Source organism: Mirounga leonina, unplaced genomic scaffold (assembly GCF_011800145.1).
Source record: "Mirounga leonina isolate KUSES-001 unplaced genomic scaffold, KU_Mleo_1.0 Mir_115, whole genome shotgun sequence".
Classification (NCBI taxonomy): Eukaryota; Metazoa; Chordata; class Mammalia; order Carnivora; family Phocidae; genus Mirounga; species Mirounga leonina.
In genome coordinates, this window is record NW_023270268.1 from 73,805,266 (window position 1) to 73,821,865 (window position 16,600).

Consider the following 16,600-nt stretch of genomic DNA (forward strand, 5'->3'; position numbering starts at 1 on the left):
GACCTGCTTTCTTATTTCTTCTTTAATCCTTTGACCCAGACTGATGTCCTAAGGCATGCTGAGTCTTTGCTGCTATGGGGTCTGTCAGCTCAGCCCCCAGACACAAATTGGCTTGAATGTTTCCATAGTATCCTGCCTGTGTGGGTGTGTGTGTGGGGGGGATACATGCACATAGAGGCAATAATTTTTACATTCTCTCCTCATTTTCAGCTTATGTAGACCATACTTGTGCATGGTGGGGAGACGGAATTAATGGTCTTGCACAGGAAATGTCCCAACAGCCACACTTCTGCCCAATGGAAAGATCTGTTTTCAGTTTTTGGATCCCAGTGAGGAAGCTGCTCTTCCTATCAAAGTGAGTTCCTTGGAGGGTAAAATGGAGACATTGTTATCTACTTATTGTTACCTAATTGTTGATATTGTGAAGACTAAACCAAATGAAAAAGAATCCAGCAAGGTTCCTGGCATGCAGTAAGTACTCAAAAAATGTTGACCTTTCCAGATTCCAAACTGCAAAAAATACTTAATATGAAGATGCTTATTACCACATTATTTATGAAAACAAAATATTAGAAGTAGCCTACATTCACAATGAAAGAATGATTTTCATATTATGCAGCTATTAGAAATTGTAGCAAAATAAATAAGTAGGAATTATGAAAACTATGGGGAAAGATTATAATGAAAAAATGCAAAACTGTATGTAAACTATGTTTATAAGTATGTAAAATAGTCCTATGAAACAAGGTAGAAGAATAACACCAAAATGAAAACAAACTTTATCAGAAAGTCCCATAATCCATTACCCCAAAATCTTGCAGTCAGTTGAGCTCTGGCATTTAGAATTGTTTGGATATTGCCATATCTTGTATATTATATAGCAACTCCAGCACTCATTAATCCAATGCACTAGTATTCCAGCAGCAAATATCTGAATAGTGGCCCTAAGTGGAATAAACAGATTCTAAGTAGCCTCCCCTCAGTTCAGGATAGATGTCTCCATCAGACAAGTGCAGTTCAAGACACAGATTTGTCCACCAAGTAAGTTATAAAAAGCTTTTCAATTATCAACACTTTGGGGATTTTATAATTGAAGATAAGAAATTATAGGCCTATTGGTTCTGCCAAACAAACAATATTAAAAACATAAAATGCGGGAACTGATGCTAGAAGTACAATCACCAGTTTGCTTGAGTTCCCCACAGCGGCGACAGCCACCTTCAGTGCTCTCACCATTAGCCAGATTTCTAATTCAGACCCAGATGGCCCTAACTCATTCTTGTTTTCTTTTACACTTACACTATCACCCACACTTGATGGCTCCTTTGTAGACACCTTACACTATTATGTAGCAAAAGCAAAGACTTTCTACATATGGTTTAAGAATAGCCTCTCACCCCACTTTCTGCCATACAGTAATTGGTTAATATATAATAATAATATTAATAGATTGGTCCCACAACACCATTCCCATTCCTGACCTGCGCTTGATTTTTGTAGCCAGTGGTCAAAGTCCCCTCATCATGGCCTCAGGGAAACAAACCCAGAGACTGAGGTACAGAAGTACAAGGCAGGAGCCAAGGTCCAGGCAGATTTGGGGCATCAGCAGCAACAAAGTAGCTTGCTGTTGACTCAGCCTCAGTCTGCAAGCTTTTTTCTTCATGTAGGAAGGCCAGTCATGAGGTAGGACTGTGAGAAACCTGATGATCCCTCCCTTCATCACCACCCCTTCCCTCAGCCATCCCTGGGACTCACAACGTGATTGCTCTCAGGGGTCAACATCACTTATGGGGTGTGCCATAGTTGCAGTTTGTTGCTCCCTGACCCCCAAAATGGCAAGAACCACTGGTTTAGATGGAGATCCTTTGGGAGGAGGGGTTCAGCATGCAGGATGCACAACCAGTTCCAAAGACTTTGATTTGGGGACATGTCCAAAGGCATAAGACAAATGGCAGCTCTCTCAGTCTTATAAAAGACACTAGTTCTCTTACAACATTTTAAAAAGCATTATTATGAATGTTAAATCATGCTTCCCTTGATATTCCTGCCATGAGGGACACCTTGCCATTTGGTTGTATGACATTCAATGTGTGTCATGAGCTACTTTTAAAGCTTTATTCTCCTTTGCCCTTTTCTCAGCCTCAACTCTATGTATCTTCCCAACTTCCTCATTCCACTCAAGACTTTTAAATAGGCCCCCAAAGGGAACTACATTGTCTGAGTTACTAATAAAGTCCCTGTTTACAGCCATCATGGTTTCATATGCGGCTAGACAATAGCTGGGCAGCAGGTCCAAAGAACATGTATAAAAGGATGTCAGTGAGGAAGATTCGGGGGGGGGGGGTAAATGGAACTGGTAGATTCTCTGATGCACTGGACCACATGAAAGATCATGGTGAGAAGCTGTGAGTGAAAGATAGCCTCAAATTAAGCAAATGGAAAAAAGAATGAATTATTAACTTCAGGAAAGATAAAAAGCTTTACAAGAAAGAAAGTGTAACATTATCACACAACTTGGCTCAACAGGAAACAATGTTTTCATGGACATAATGTAAATTCTTAATACAAATTAAACAAAAAAATGTGATAACATTATATTGAGAGATTGTAAGAAAGGGAAGTGTATGGTAAGGGAGTTAGGTGTAAGTGCTAAGCCCTTATCAGACATATCTGGAAATCAATAAATGATGTCTAACATTAAGAAATCAGGAAAGAGTAGGATAAGCATATTTTGAAGAAATATAAATATAATACCAGAAGAAACAGCTAAGTGTAAAAATGGTGGCTTCTGATGAGCAAAACTGAAGGGTAGAGGAGGTGAAGAGGAACTTCTGTTTTTCATTATAAGCCTTTAAATAGTATTTTACTCTTCGTTAACTATCTGCATGTAGTACTTTGATAAAAATAAATCTTAATTTTAAAAAATATACGTGAAAATTTGAAAGGCTGTGAAGAGAGAGCTCATAGAAAAAGAACTACAGACAATCCTTAAGCATATGGAAAGATGTTTGAGCTTATTAAAAATAAGAGAAATACAGGGCGCCTGGGTGCTCAGTTGGTTAAGCGTCTGACTCTTGGTTTCAGCTCAGGTCTTGATCTCAGAGTCATGATCTCAGGGTGGTGGGATCAAACCCCATGTTGTGCTCTGCGCTCAGCAGGGAGTCTGCTTGAGATTCTGTCTCTCTCTCTCTCCCTCTGCCTCTCCCCCTCAAATAAATAAATAAATCTTTTTTAAAAAATAAGAGAAATGCAAATTAAAACAAAACAGATACTGTTTCTCATCTGTCAGATTGGGAAAAATCCAAAAGTGGGAAGCCATCCTCTTTTGGCAAGCCTGTGGGGAGTACAAAACAACTGAACCGCTATCAAGGAGAATCTGGCATACCCACTTAAACTGCAGATGCATTTCTCCTTGACCCAGCAAACCCTCTTCTAGAAATGCACCCCCAGATCCTCCTGCATGCATATAAAATGACATGCATAAGGTCATTCATTGTGATATTGTTATATAGCAAAGGATAAGAATCCAAATGTCTGTCAACAGGGGACTGGTTAAATCAATTATGGTTCAATCACTCCATGGAAAATATTTATGTTTTCAATGAATAAAGGAAAAATAACTTACATGATTTAACAGCCAGCTTCCAGGCCCTCCTAAGCAAGGGGGGCTGTGTCGGAAGCCTCTCAGACAGAGCAGACTCTCTGCCTTTGCGAAGTGTGAGCATAAAAGGAACTTGGCTCCCAACCCCTTTCAAAACCTCAGAAACAAAGCACAACAGGTGGTGAGGCAATGTCTGACTTCATGTCAGTCCTAGGTCCAAATCCCACTTGGTCACTCTATTAACTGAGACACTCGGGGCTTTGGTTCCTCATCTACAAATGGGAACGAAATTCCCTACCTCGCAGGGCGGCTGCAGGATAGTGTGTGACACCCATGGCACAGAGCTCTGCTCACAGTAAGTGCTCGATGACAGACGTCATTATTAATAGCAGTACTGGAAAAAAGAATCCTGTCTCCAGGACTGTGTTCATTATAGGAGGAAAGTCATCTTGGAATACCAACGTAAGAATCACAAGTCACTGCTCTGAAGAAAGAAAGGAATTTCCCTCCACGACCAGGCAGTTTTGGAAGTGACTCTTCATCCCCAGGCAGATATGCACACTGTGTGGGAGCCTCCCGCATCTCATTGCCACCACCTCCTCTGGGGGCTGGTAGACACTTTCCCTAAGTATCCCGCATCAGCGTGGTGGGAAGGACCTGGGCCCAAACACCTTCGGTTTAGGATGAGAAACCCAAGGACCAGAGGAACCAGTGATGTACGTGAGAGCACACAGCCAGCGATTCTTCGAGCCACTAACAAAATTGCTCATCGGGTATACCTTTGTGTGACAGCCATTTTCCAGTGATTCAAAACAGAACGAATAAACCTAAGAACGGGTACTCAGGACACTGAGCCAAGTTGACTTTCATTCACTTCTGAAAGTGGTTGTGATCAATGTGAAAGCCATGCTCAAAACTGGTGGGTAAGTAATGTGTTTATCTGTGTCAACCCATCTTTATGCTGTGCCTACCCGTTACCTTTTATATACTTCCTGTGGAATGAAGCCCCAGATTTATTTTTATTTTTATTTTTTTAAGGATTTTATTTATTTGATGGATAGCACAAGCAGGCAGAGAGGCAGGCAGAGGGAGAGGGAGAAGCAGGCTTCCCGCCGAGCAGGGAGCCCGATGCAGGGCTCCATCCCAGGACCCTGGGATCATGACCTGAGCCAAAAGCAGACGCTCAACCGACTGAGCCACCCAGGCACCCCTGAAGCCCCAAATTTAGGGGCAATTTGTATTGCAGTAAAAACAAGGATTTCTAGAATGTGTCCAATCCCTGCTCTGGCAATGATTACATATGTAAAGCTGGGTTTCCATTTCCTCATCTGTAAAAGGGAACATCAGCCACCTTCACCACACTGCTGCAAAAATAAAATCAGATAACGGTGTCTGTCTGGCACAGAGCAGCACTACTTCCCGCCGACCCAGGCGTCCCCTTGCCTTATCTACAGATGGGACCTAATCAATTCCACAACAGTCCACTGACCCTGCTCTTTGAAATCCAAGGAAAAATTTCCCTCTAAGCCTTTCAGAAAAATGAAAAAATAAAATACTTTTCATGATATTTACATAGGTAAATACTTTTTAATTTCCTCAGCCAGAACCAAGAGTTAAGAAGAATCTCATTAAAAAGAATTATAAAAGCATTTCTTTTTCAAGTTCCCCAAATAGCTTCTTCATCTTCCTCTTCATCTTGGGGACTGGTTCCCACCACGCCTACAGTGATCGGGAGAACTCTGGATCCAGCCCTATTCACTGCGTTCCTGATTCTCCCACTTCCCTGTCCCAGCATTTGTTCGTGGTAAACACTCAATAAATGGTTCTAAGCTGAACCAAACAGAATGAGGTGAAGAATTTAACAAAGACATACTGAGCGTCTACTATACCCTAGGCACTGTGTAAGAGCAGTTTCCCTCTCATATTTAATTATCACAACAATCCAGAAAGGTAATCATTGTCCCCACCTTATGCATGACAAAACAGGAAACCAGACCATGCAGTGACTTGCCTTGAGTCCCAATGTCAGGAAGGGCAGGACAGGATGGAGCCCAGGTCTCAGAGTGTTATAACTGGGAGCCCCTCACTGCAAAAGCACCTTTGTTATGTTTTCTTTTCCAATCCACTCCCTGTACACAACCAGAAGCCCCTAATTTTCAGCAAGTCATTTGATAACTCCAAACGAGGGGCCACAACCTTTTCTCTACCTCTATTGGTGAAAAAAGACAACATCATGTTTCCAACACACTAATCAGACCAAGGGGAAAAAAATCCCCATGACTTCAGTAATTTTCCATCCTCTGGAACAAAGACACATATACAGAAGATTCACCATAATAAATAAACATTGCTTTTAAATGATACCAATCTCTCTTTTAATATGCCTCCAACCCTAAAATCTAAGGTTTAATAACTTCCTTTCTTGTATCTTGAATAGACACACAAACCCAAATAGATATACAAACCGTACATGCAACAACGGCCACCTACTTAGATTGGGCTCTCACATCGATACCGATTTTCCTTACAACCTGCACCCAATTTGACTGTAATCCTAGGCGTGCTGACCTGAAATAGTTGCTGGCCGCAGCAAGCACCACGCGGTGGCAGGAGAATTCCTGAATGTCCACACACAAGATGACATCAGTCAGAGCATTTTCCACACGGAGGGTGTCCAGGCCATTCTGCAGGATTAAGGAGAGTCCTGTGTCATCGAATTTTACCTTATCCCCATTTAAGATTTCTACCAGGTCTCCCTTCTTCTGGGAGGGCTCATCTGTAGAAGGTGCCAGAGGCCCTTCCAAACTCTTCTCTACCACGTCGCCCATGGTCCAGGCGCCCCTTTGTCCTGCCATCAACATCCAGACTGAAGGAGCGCCCAAGCTTCAGGCAGGTCACATTGCAGAAGCTGAGCGGATTTCCTGTGCAGAGTCCTCCACTTATCACCAGCTGTCACACACACACAACAGGAAGTCTCGTACTTTCTCATCCTGTTACTACAAACGCCAGTAACTTCTATTCTTCTTTCTGTGAGTCAACAAAAGGTTAGAAATTACTTAGAAGGGGTGTGCAGAAAGGGGCTCCAGGAGAGAAGGGGTGGCTTCTCAGAGTCTGCTATTAGTGCTGTGAGGTTATTTTGGTCCATCTCCCCCTCATATCCGTGAGCAGGAAGCCTCTGATTCTGGTTATTACATTTGTACCTCTGGTGCTTTTATAACTGAGGTTGTCGATGATAGGATGGGCAGGAAACATTCTACGATCTTCCCCCTCCCTCTTCTGAGGAGTCTGAGACCCCACGATAAGCCCCCACCCAGTCCCTTGGGAACTTTGGAAAACCCACTTATGGCTGGCCTTCTCATTTATATCAGCACTGCGCATCTTCTGCCTTTGTCTTCCTCCGCTGCTCAGGGGGAAGAAATGTCATGGCAAATATTAATGTTCTCCCCCACAAGAAAGTCTATTGTTTCAGATACGTCTCTGGGGACAGAGGAGAAATGGTCTCCAGAAACTCCATCCCCAGGGGCTTCTCTCTTAGTAGACTAATCAGGGTAGGTCAACACCAGATTACCCTAGCAAGTCTCAACTCAAATTGGCCTGATCTCACTCAGCATCTAGTGGTACACCATGAAGTATCTTCATTACCTCTGCAGGTGTCTGTTAAATAATAGTAACTATCTTTTCCTAAACTCCCACTATATTACAGATTAGAGAAGTTAACTTATTTTAATGTATTTTAATCCTTATAAGAATCCAATGGGGCAGATATGATTTTCCTCATTTTACAGAGAAGGAAACTGAAGCTCTGCTCAAGCAAGTGGCGGGACCCAGATCTGTTTGGCTCCAAAGCCCCTGTTTCCTCCACCACCATCAGGCTACGAGAGCTATAATATCATGTTGGTCCTGACTCCTGCATCTCCCAGAGAGAACCGCAGGGCTTACCTGCCATGGCCACTCCAGTCTACAGTGCCTCACCAAAGTGGCCTCTGCTGTCTCGCTCCTGCTTTCATGCACCATCTAGCAGTGGGGAGCACTCGCTGTGCTACTGATCAACAGGGAGTCCCCATTCTTTCTCTGCCCCTGGTCAGTGGTGACTGAGCCCTCTCCAGGGGTCCCAGTTCTGCCTTAGCTCTTCTTCTCTTCCATGAATGCTTACTCCTAATGTCAGTGTCTATGTTATCTCCCCTCCGCCAGACTTGTTCTGTATCCAGGGCTCTGTCAATCAAGACGTTTCGGCTTCAAGAACAGAATAGCCCATCAAAAGTGGTTTAAGCAATAGAAGTCTCACATTATAAGAAGCCAGAGGTATGGAGTCCCAGGCTAATCCAGACGCTCATCCTTCTGTATCATCAAAGACACAGAATTTTTCCATTTTCCCATTCTGTCACACTCTCCGTGTGATGGAGATGCCCCCTCATGATCCCGTAATAGCTGCCACAGTACCAACCAGTCCAAAAGCAGGAAGAAGGGCAGTCCTTTTCTCCTTCATCTCTTTTTACCAGAAAGAAGATATTTCCTAAAATCTCCATCGGACTTCTCCTAAGTCACTTGACCACCTCAGACCAAGCTCCAGGAAATACAAATGGAATAACATGATTGCCTTGCACAAAACATGATTCATCTACTGGCTTGAGTCCACTTTCCCCAAGAACAAGGATCTGATAGCCAAACAAAATCAGGGCCTGTTAGCACAGAGGAGGGGCAAGGGCTGGTGTGTGGTTAGCCTCCTGAGCCCACCACAGGTAACATGCACAAAACTGACTCTTCCCACAGGCCTCGACTGGGAGGAGCTCAGCACTTCCAGCTCCGTGACTCTAACCGCCACATCTGGTAGAACTGAGGACATACATGACCCAATCCCTCTCTCATGGCATCTTGTCACCCAGAACCTCTCAAAGTATACACAACACTGACCATATTCAGCTCCACTCCATCTCCCCCCATTAAAACAAAATGAGAATAAAACTCAACTCTCCATTCACAATGGATCCTGTTCACCAAGTTCCCTTACTATTTTTCATATACCTCCAAGTCCACCTGCCCCATTCCCTTGACATGAGCAGATAACTGTTACCTTCCCCCCACCCCTACATCTTCCTAGTAAGTAGGGATGCACGCACAAACTTGTACCATAGGTGTGATAATGCCTACAATTAGATTTAGTGCAAAGGAAAAAAACACAACCAGTTTGGCATCCACGTCAACCTGGATATGCTCTGAGATTTAGCATGAACTGATAAATATTCTTTATAGCTACAAGCAAAATAACTCTGTTCTATGGAAGTTTTATTTTCCCTATCAAGCAACAAAATGTACAAGGCACTGGCAAAAGCTTTAATACTGAGAAAACTAATTATATCTTACTAGACTAGTTGGCTTTATAATGCTTGAAAGGAATAGATTCTGTCCCCATGCAAATGGGTAGCTTCACTAAAGGGAAATCTCTATTCCTAAAACCACAGGTTGCCCCTTCTGACCCCAGTCACTGTTTTCTCTATCACAACTTACAGTGATAGAAACAAGTCTTAAGTCAGCTACAAAGGAAGAGCCACTGGTCCCTCATGTTAACTTATTACTACTAAAGCTATCATTTATTGAATATCGACTACGTTTCAAGAACTGTGAGAGGCACTTTACGAACTCTGATGCACCTAATCTTCCCATCAATCCAGTGCAGTTAAGTATTATGATCACCATTTTAGACACATGAAGACAGATAAGATCACATAATTGGTATCATGTCCATTTCCCCTCAGCCCATCCTGGAGGTCACCCACAGACAGTTCCTATAAGCACACCAAAAGCATCACTCTGCCTGAGAGCGTTGTCCAGCTATAAGAGCATGTCGGCTCATCAGAAGTGCTCCCAAGAGTGACCTGCAACTGAGAGTCAGGAGTTGGTTGATAAAAACGCTAGCTTCCGGGCGCCTGGGTGGCTCAGTTGGTTAAGCGACTGCCTTCGGCTCAGGTCATGATCCTGGAGTCCCTGGATCGAGTCCCACATCGGGCTCCCTGCTCGGCAGGGAGTCTGCTTTGCCCTCTGACCCTATCCCCTCTCATGTGTTCTCTCTCATTCTCTCTCTCTCAAATAAATAAATAAAATCTTTAAAAACAAAAAACAAAAAAACGCTAGCTTCCTGTCTCTTGGTGGGACAATGCTGAAGCATGTTCTACCCTATCAGAAGACTCTCAGAGGATTGAGCTCTAAGTGCCCACAGTAGTAACCCATTCACCCTCTAAGGGAGGGAAGCCTCTGATGCCATTTGCTTATACTCCAGGGTAAGAAAGGAAAAGCCAAGACTGCCCCCTCCCCGCCCCACCCCGAGAGGATTTGTTTACCAGAATAAAGGTTTCTTTCTCCGGGGGAGGTAGAGAAGGAGGAAGATGAGGAGGAAACAGACCCATGTGCCAGCTGACCTATATAAGTTCTGAGTCTCGGGCGCCTGGGTGGCTCATTGGTTAAGTGACTGCCTTCGGCTCAGGTCATGATCCTGGAGTCCCAGGATCGAGTCCCGCATTGGGCTCCCTGCTCGGCGGGGAGTCTGCTTCTCCCTCTGACCCTCCTCCCTCTCATGCTCTCTGTCTCTCATTCTCTCTGTCTCAAATAAATAAATAAAATCTTAAAAAAAAAAAAGTTCTGAGTCTCATAATTTCAGCATTCATCTCTTATGATGCAACCCCATTGTACACTCAGAATAACATCAGGTTTTCATCGCATTATCTATAGAGATAGGGATGCAGGGAACTGGTAAGAAGATGGTCTGTGCATAATAAATGATCTTTTTTCTGATTCAGAGACTTCGTATTTCCTGTCAGAAAAAAAAAATTGAAACCTATACATATACATTTAACATGCAGTTCATTTTATTTATTTATTTATTTAGGAGGGGAGGGGAGGGGCAGAGGGAAAGGAAGAGAGAGAATCTCAAACAGGCTCCACACTCAGCGCAGAGCCTGACACGGGGCTCCATCTCACAATCGTAAGATCATGCCCTGAGCCAAAATCAAAAGTTGGAAGCTTAGGGTGCCTGGGTGCTCAGTTGGTTGAGCATCTAACTCTTGGTTTTGGATCAGGTCATGATCTCGCCATGGTCAGATTAAGCCCCGAGTGGGGCTCTGCGCTCAGTGCAGAATCTGCTGCAGATTCTCTCTCTCTCTTTCTCTCTCAAATAAATAAATAAAATCTTAAAAAAAAAAGTTGGAAGCTTAACCGAATGAGCCACCCAGGTGCCCCAACATGCAGTTCATTTTAATTTAATTTCTCCAGGATGAGCAGCAACAGGTGTGGAAGGGTAGAACCAGCAGAATGAACAAAGTGCTTCAAGGTCTAAATCCTACCGAAAGAGACCCAGGCTTCATCCTTTCCTGCTGCCTGCAAAATTTATCCTTCAGGATAAATGTCCTTCCTGCCTTCATAAAGCTTCCCCAAATACCTACATTTATTGCAAGCCTTGCCTGTGTACATACTGCACTCTGCTCATGCTCCTATGGATGCACTAAAGCACTGTCTTGTCATTACCTGGCTATTCGTCTGTCTCCCACAGTAGGCTGTGAGCTCAAGTCAAGCCATCTTATATCCCAGAACCTGGCACAAGCCCAGTTACATATGCTTCAGTCAAGAAATAAGGGGCGGACAGACGGATTTCATGGTGGGATGAAAGAATAATCAAAAACGGAAGAAGAGTTCTGCCTTGGTAGCCAGTGGCTCTCTTAGGAGGACTTCCTGCATGGCCAAGGTAATGTGTGAATTCACCTGGGAGGACAAGAAGAATTTATGAGAGAAAAGGGAGAGGGTAAAGGCTTGCCAAGAAAAAGGTGGAATGAACACACCAAAGGTGTAAAAGAACAAGGAGTATTTGGAGAACTACAAACCATTAGGTACAACTGGAAGACAAGGTGTGTGAGCTGGGTAGGGTTGGAAAATGGGGTACAATGGTAAGACACCAGGCCAGAGGGGGCCGCCCCCACCCCTCTCCTGTGGGTCAGGCCGGGGTTCCTGAGACGCTGCACTACGACCCCCATACCCCTGTGAACACGTTGATATGAGCAAGCAGTTCGGAGCATGCGGGCTGCAGGCTTGCAGCCTGGGCACCCCCTCCATGCCCACCGCACCCTGCTTGCTACCGTCTGGGGAGCTGAGGGCAGGTGCCGCTGGCCTGATGCTGCGCGCAGGCTCTGCTCAGCTCTCTGTGCATTAACTCCCAGACAAACATAAGTGGATAGCAACAGAAAATGGTACTGGAACAGTGGGAATCAGCAATTTTGTACAGGAAGCTTTGGGAGATGTTGTTTACTATAGTCTGCCTGAAGTTGGGGCAAAATTGGACAAACAAGATGAGTTAGGTGCTTTGGAAAGTGTGAAAGCTGCTAGTGAACTCTATTCTCCTCTATCAGGAGAAGTAATTGAAATTAATGAAGCTCTTGTAGAGAATCTGGGATTTGTCAACAAATCTTGTTATGAAGATGGTTGGCTGATCAAGATACATGGAGTAATCCTTCAGAACTGGATGAACTGATGAGTGAAGAAGCATATGAGAAATACATAAAATCTACTAAGGAGTGAAAATGGAACCCTTAAATAAACAACTTAATCTAGCATAGTGGTCTTAAATTAGTGGTGCATAGAGGATTTAAAAATTGTAACTTTTAGCAATGCTAATGGAAAAAGAAACTACTTGCAACAATGTTCATGGAAGAAAACACCCTTTGACTTTCTTTTTTTTTTTTTTTTTAAGATTTTATTTATTTATTTGAGACAGAGAGAATGAGAGAGAGAGAGAGCACATGAGAGGGGGGAGGGTCAGAGGGAGAAGCAGACTCCCCGCTGAGCAGGGAGCCCGATGTGGGACTCGATCCCGGGACTCCAGGATCATGACCTGAGCCGAAGGCAGTCGTTTAACCAACTGAGCCACCCAGGCGCCCACCCTTCGACTTTCTAATGATTGCAGATAAACACAATATGCATCTTTTTTGCAACACCCTATGATTTTTTGGCAAGGCTCCAGTTGTAAGTCAGAATCCTGAAATTATGTGTGGTTAAAAAGTAGTTATAAAAATTATGTAATTCAAAAATAACTCTGTAATCTTAAGCCTTAGGGAATATCGTAACTTGCTTACATCTATCCCTGGATTGGGGTCAAAATACTTAAATGATCTTTCCTTGGAAATAACTGGCAGTGGAGAAAGGTTTGTTAGTTGCACAGCATCAGATAAAGAGCAATACTATCTTAATTTTGCAATATACAGTGCTTGCTGGTGCTATTTTTATACAATGAAGCAAAGCCTTGCAAGAAGATAAGTAGTTTGATAATAAAACACTCAACTTCTTCCTTAAACAAAAAGACAGAGACCAGGCCAGTGAGGGGATTTGGACCCACGCCCTCTGGCAGTGATGCTGAAACTGGAGCATGCATCAGCGTAACCTGAGCCCCAACCCCAGACTTTCTAATTTGGTAGGTCTAGAGTGGTGTCTGAGAATTTGCATTTCTAACAGGCTCCAGGTGATGCAGACACTGCTGGTCCTGGTCCCAGGTCCATTCTTTGAGAACCATTGTCGTATGTGAATCTGTCAGAAGCTCTGCAGGTGTTTAACAAAGGGGAAAAGAAGGACTCTGATAGGGGATTTGGAAGGCCATCAGGTGGAAGAAACTAGAGGATGACTCCAGGGAATCAAGTAAGAGCCAACAAAAAAGAATTACAAGCAGACCACTTGGAGCCCAATATGAAGAATTCCCAAATCCTTAGTCTTCCCAGGCTGGCTTACAACTATGTCAAACAAGTAGTTTGTAGATCATGAAATAAACCCAGATGATTAAGTGACTGCCCCAAAGTCACACAGCTAGTTAGTAGCTGAAATGGGGCAAGAATTCAGGACTTGCAACTCCTGAGTCAGTGTTTTATCCATCCCAGGCTCAAGTAGGGTGGTCAAGACTTTGTATATATCTTACTTGTAAGTGGGAGGTAACTGGAATATCCACCGACGCCTCAAACAAGAGTAGCCCTACCTCTGTCCTGTGATCTTCTTCTGGTTCCAGTTAATAGCTGAGGATCCAGAGGACAGAGAACCTACAGCTTCTAACTCAGATCAGGTTCACCTGTGTATCCCCAGCTCATGGGTGGAGCACCCAGCCGCTCCCACTCCCATCCTGCAGACACTGTGGCCTGGTCTCTCTTCCTTGCCTGATTCAAAGCTGCCCAAGGCTCCTAGACTCCTGCCCGTCAAACCCTAGCCCTAGGCCTCTGAGGCCAACTTCTCTTGACCACATTGTCCTAGCTTAATATTAACAAAAGATAAATGTTTTCATAAAGAACAATGAGCTGGGGGCCTGACTGAGTCAGAAACAGGAAGTTGGGAAGTTGCATCAGAAAGAGCATAAGGCTGATCTAAGCGGGGAGCCCAGAAACCAAAATCTGAATACAGGGCCAAGTCTAAAGCCAACTGTTTCATCATTTAAATCCAGAGGTGATTTTTTTTTTTAGATTTTATTTATTTATTTGAGAGAGAGAGACAGAGATATAGTCAAAGAGAGCATGAGCAGGGAGGAGAGGGAGAAGCAGGCTCCCCGCTGAGCAGGGAGCCCAATGTGGGGCTTGATCCCAGGACCCCAAGACCATGACCTGAGCCGAAGGCAGACACCCAACCAACTGAGCCACCCAGGTGTCCCTGGAGGTGATTATTTTTAAAAGATCTGTCAAGGTTTTATTTTCTCTTACAAATGCCACATACAGCAAGCACTTTCCATAGCATAACTTCTCAGTTTTTAGTCAACATAATGAAAGACTTGTCATGTACTGGTTATAGTTTTACCAAACTCTATTCAGAGCCACCTAGTCAGGTCCCTGAGCATCGCTCTGGAATGTCCTCTGCAGATCTGAACTTAAGGAAGGTCAGATGTTCCTGAGACCCCCACCAGGTGGTTCTGAGCAACCTCTCTCTGAAACAATGTCTACAAAATAGGGAGTCAAAATTTGGAAGTGAGCTCAACCAAACCTGTTGCAAGCCCTTAGGTGGACCAGGGGGCCAATGGCAAAAGTTAAGACTGACCTTCAACAAATGGCAAAACCAGAGAAATTCATTTGTAATACACCAGTCCATATCTCATATGTTTCCATTTATTTTTTAAAAATAACTTTTGTTACTTTTTTCTGATTATAAAACAATAATAAACCACTTCTTGAAAACTTGGAAAGTTCAGGGAAAAAATCAAAGTTAACATTTGATATGTTGGAATAGACTTAAACCGACTAGAGAGAGAGAGCTGCATGTATTTCTTCCCAGCTTTAAGTTCGGTGATATTATGTTGGTTGAAATTGGCCATGATAGGAGTATTTACACCACAGAAATTGGTAAATGCTATAAATCAGCACCCTTTTGTCTGTCTGTTTGTTTGAAATCCAGTTATTAAACATTTACCAGCACACGACTCATATACCACCTTCCCCTTTAGACTGTGGAGGTCCTCAGGTTACTTTGAATCTGGGCCACTCTTCAGCTCCAGTTAAGGTTCTATTACTGGATTTCAGAGAAATTCTGCCTAAATCCCCCTTTTTGCAAGGTAGCTTGATTGATCCTCTGCTCCTTACATCCAAATGGGCTTCCCTGGAACAGGAAAAGCAGTACCAAGATGTTTCTCTGTCTGACCCTCATACTTACCACCATATTACCCTTCCTCCAGACTCTAATGTTGGCCCCACCTCCAAGCACTCACTATGGAATCATATCTGCAGCCCTTAAAGCTTCTACACCTGCCCTGATGGCAATTCCAGTTCTCTCATAAAGGGAATATTTCAAAAGACACTTATTTTTGAACAATTTATCTTCATGTAGTCTCTCACTCATTGTCCCATTATGGTTTTCTGTCCCAATTTGCCTCTTAGCCAGGGTTGCTCAAGATATTAAGAGGTTTTTATTCTTTTTCTTTTTTCTTTTTTTAACCAGAACTGCCATATTCCAATAGTTCACCAAAATGACTAACACAAAAGGAAAGAAGAAAGGTGCCCTCTGTATGTTCTCTAGGCCTTTTAGAAAACATAGACTTCTTCCTTTTCAGGCCGTGCCATTCCCTTATGTCTACAATATCGCCCTTCTTCTAGATTTGGAGTATGTGGCTAAAGGAACGGCATTGCTCAAAAAGGGACATGTTCACATGGCAAAACTGGAAGAGTTTACACTACCCAGCATGCTGCTGGCATTGCTGTAAACAAACAAGTTAAGGGCAAGATTCTTGCCAAGAGAATTAATGTGTATATTGAGCATATCTTATAAGCACCCTAAGAGCCAAGATAGCGTCCTGACATATGTGAAGGGAAATGATCAGAAAAAGAAGGAAACCAAAGAGAAAAGTACTTGGGTTCAACTTGTTGGGGAGGAGGAAAATTTTCTCCCTAACCTTCTTGATTCTTTTGGCTTGTGTAATAATTAAATTGACACAAGACAGATTTACAGGAGAAAAAAAAATTTAATTCATCTGTATGGAGACTCACAGACATGGGACCTAAGAAGTAACCAAGGCAAGCAGCTTTTATACTTTCTAGACAAAGAAACAATGAATTTCTGACAAATTGATAAGACAAACTTAGGTTTGAGTATTAATTAGTGGAGAATCTATACAGAGTTTGTTTATATAGTCTTCTTGGCCCTCAATTTTGAATCTCTGACTGTAAGGATGTCTCTATACTTCCTGGTACAGGGAAGGTACCTTTCACATGAAAGACTTATTTCCTGCTTTCTGAAGACAAAGGAAGGTCAGAGTGTTCCTCTAGCACTGGATGTTGCTTAAGTAACTTCAGTTTAGAATAATCAATATGCCACTGTGGCACATCTTGGCACACAGCCTGCCCTGAGCCCCAACAAACTGAAATGCCAGCCTGCTCCAACCAGAGAAGCACTTTGTGAAAATCAACAGAAAGGAGCCTGAACTTCTAGAACTCATTCCTTATGGCATAATAGGTGTTAGAGGAAGGAAGGAAGGAAGGAAGGAAGGAAGGAAGGAAGGAAGGAAGG

The 16,600-nt window shown here is 43.3% G+C and overlaps 1 protein-coding gene across 1 annotated transcript in view; it reads right to left on the reverse strand.

Moving 5' to 3' along the window:
- Positions 1–6,759, reverse strand: part of KLHL6 (kelch like family member 6) — a 55,967-nt gene extending 49,208 nt beyond the window's left edge. Inside the window, exon 1 of the mRNA XM_034999676.1 lies at positions 6,170–6,759. Within this exon, the coding sequence (XP_034855567.1) occupies positions 6,170–6,462 (293 nt within the window). The 5' untranslated portion in view covers positions 6,463–6,759. The remainder of the gene's footprint in view (positions 1–6,169) is intronic.
- Positions 6,760–16,600: the final 9,841 nt, after the last annotated feature.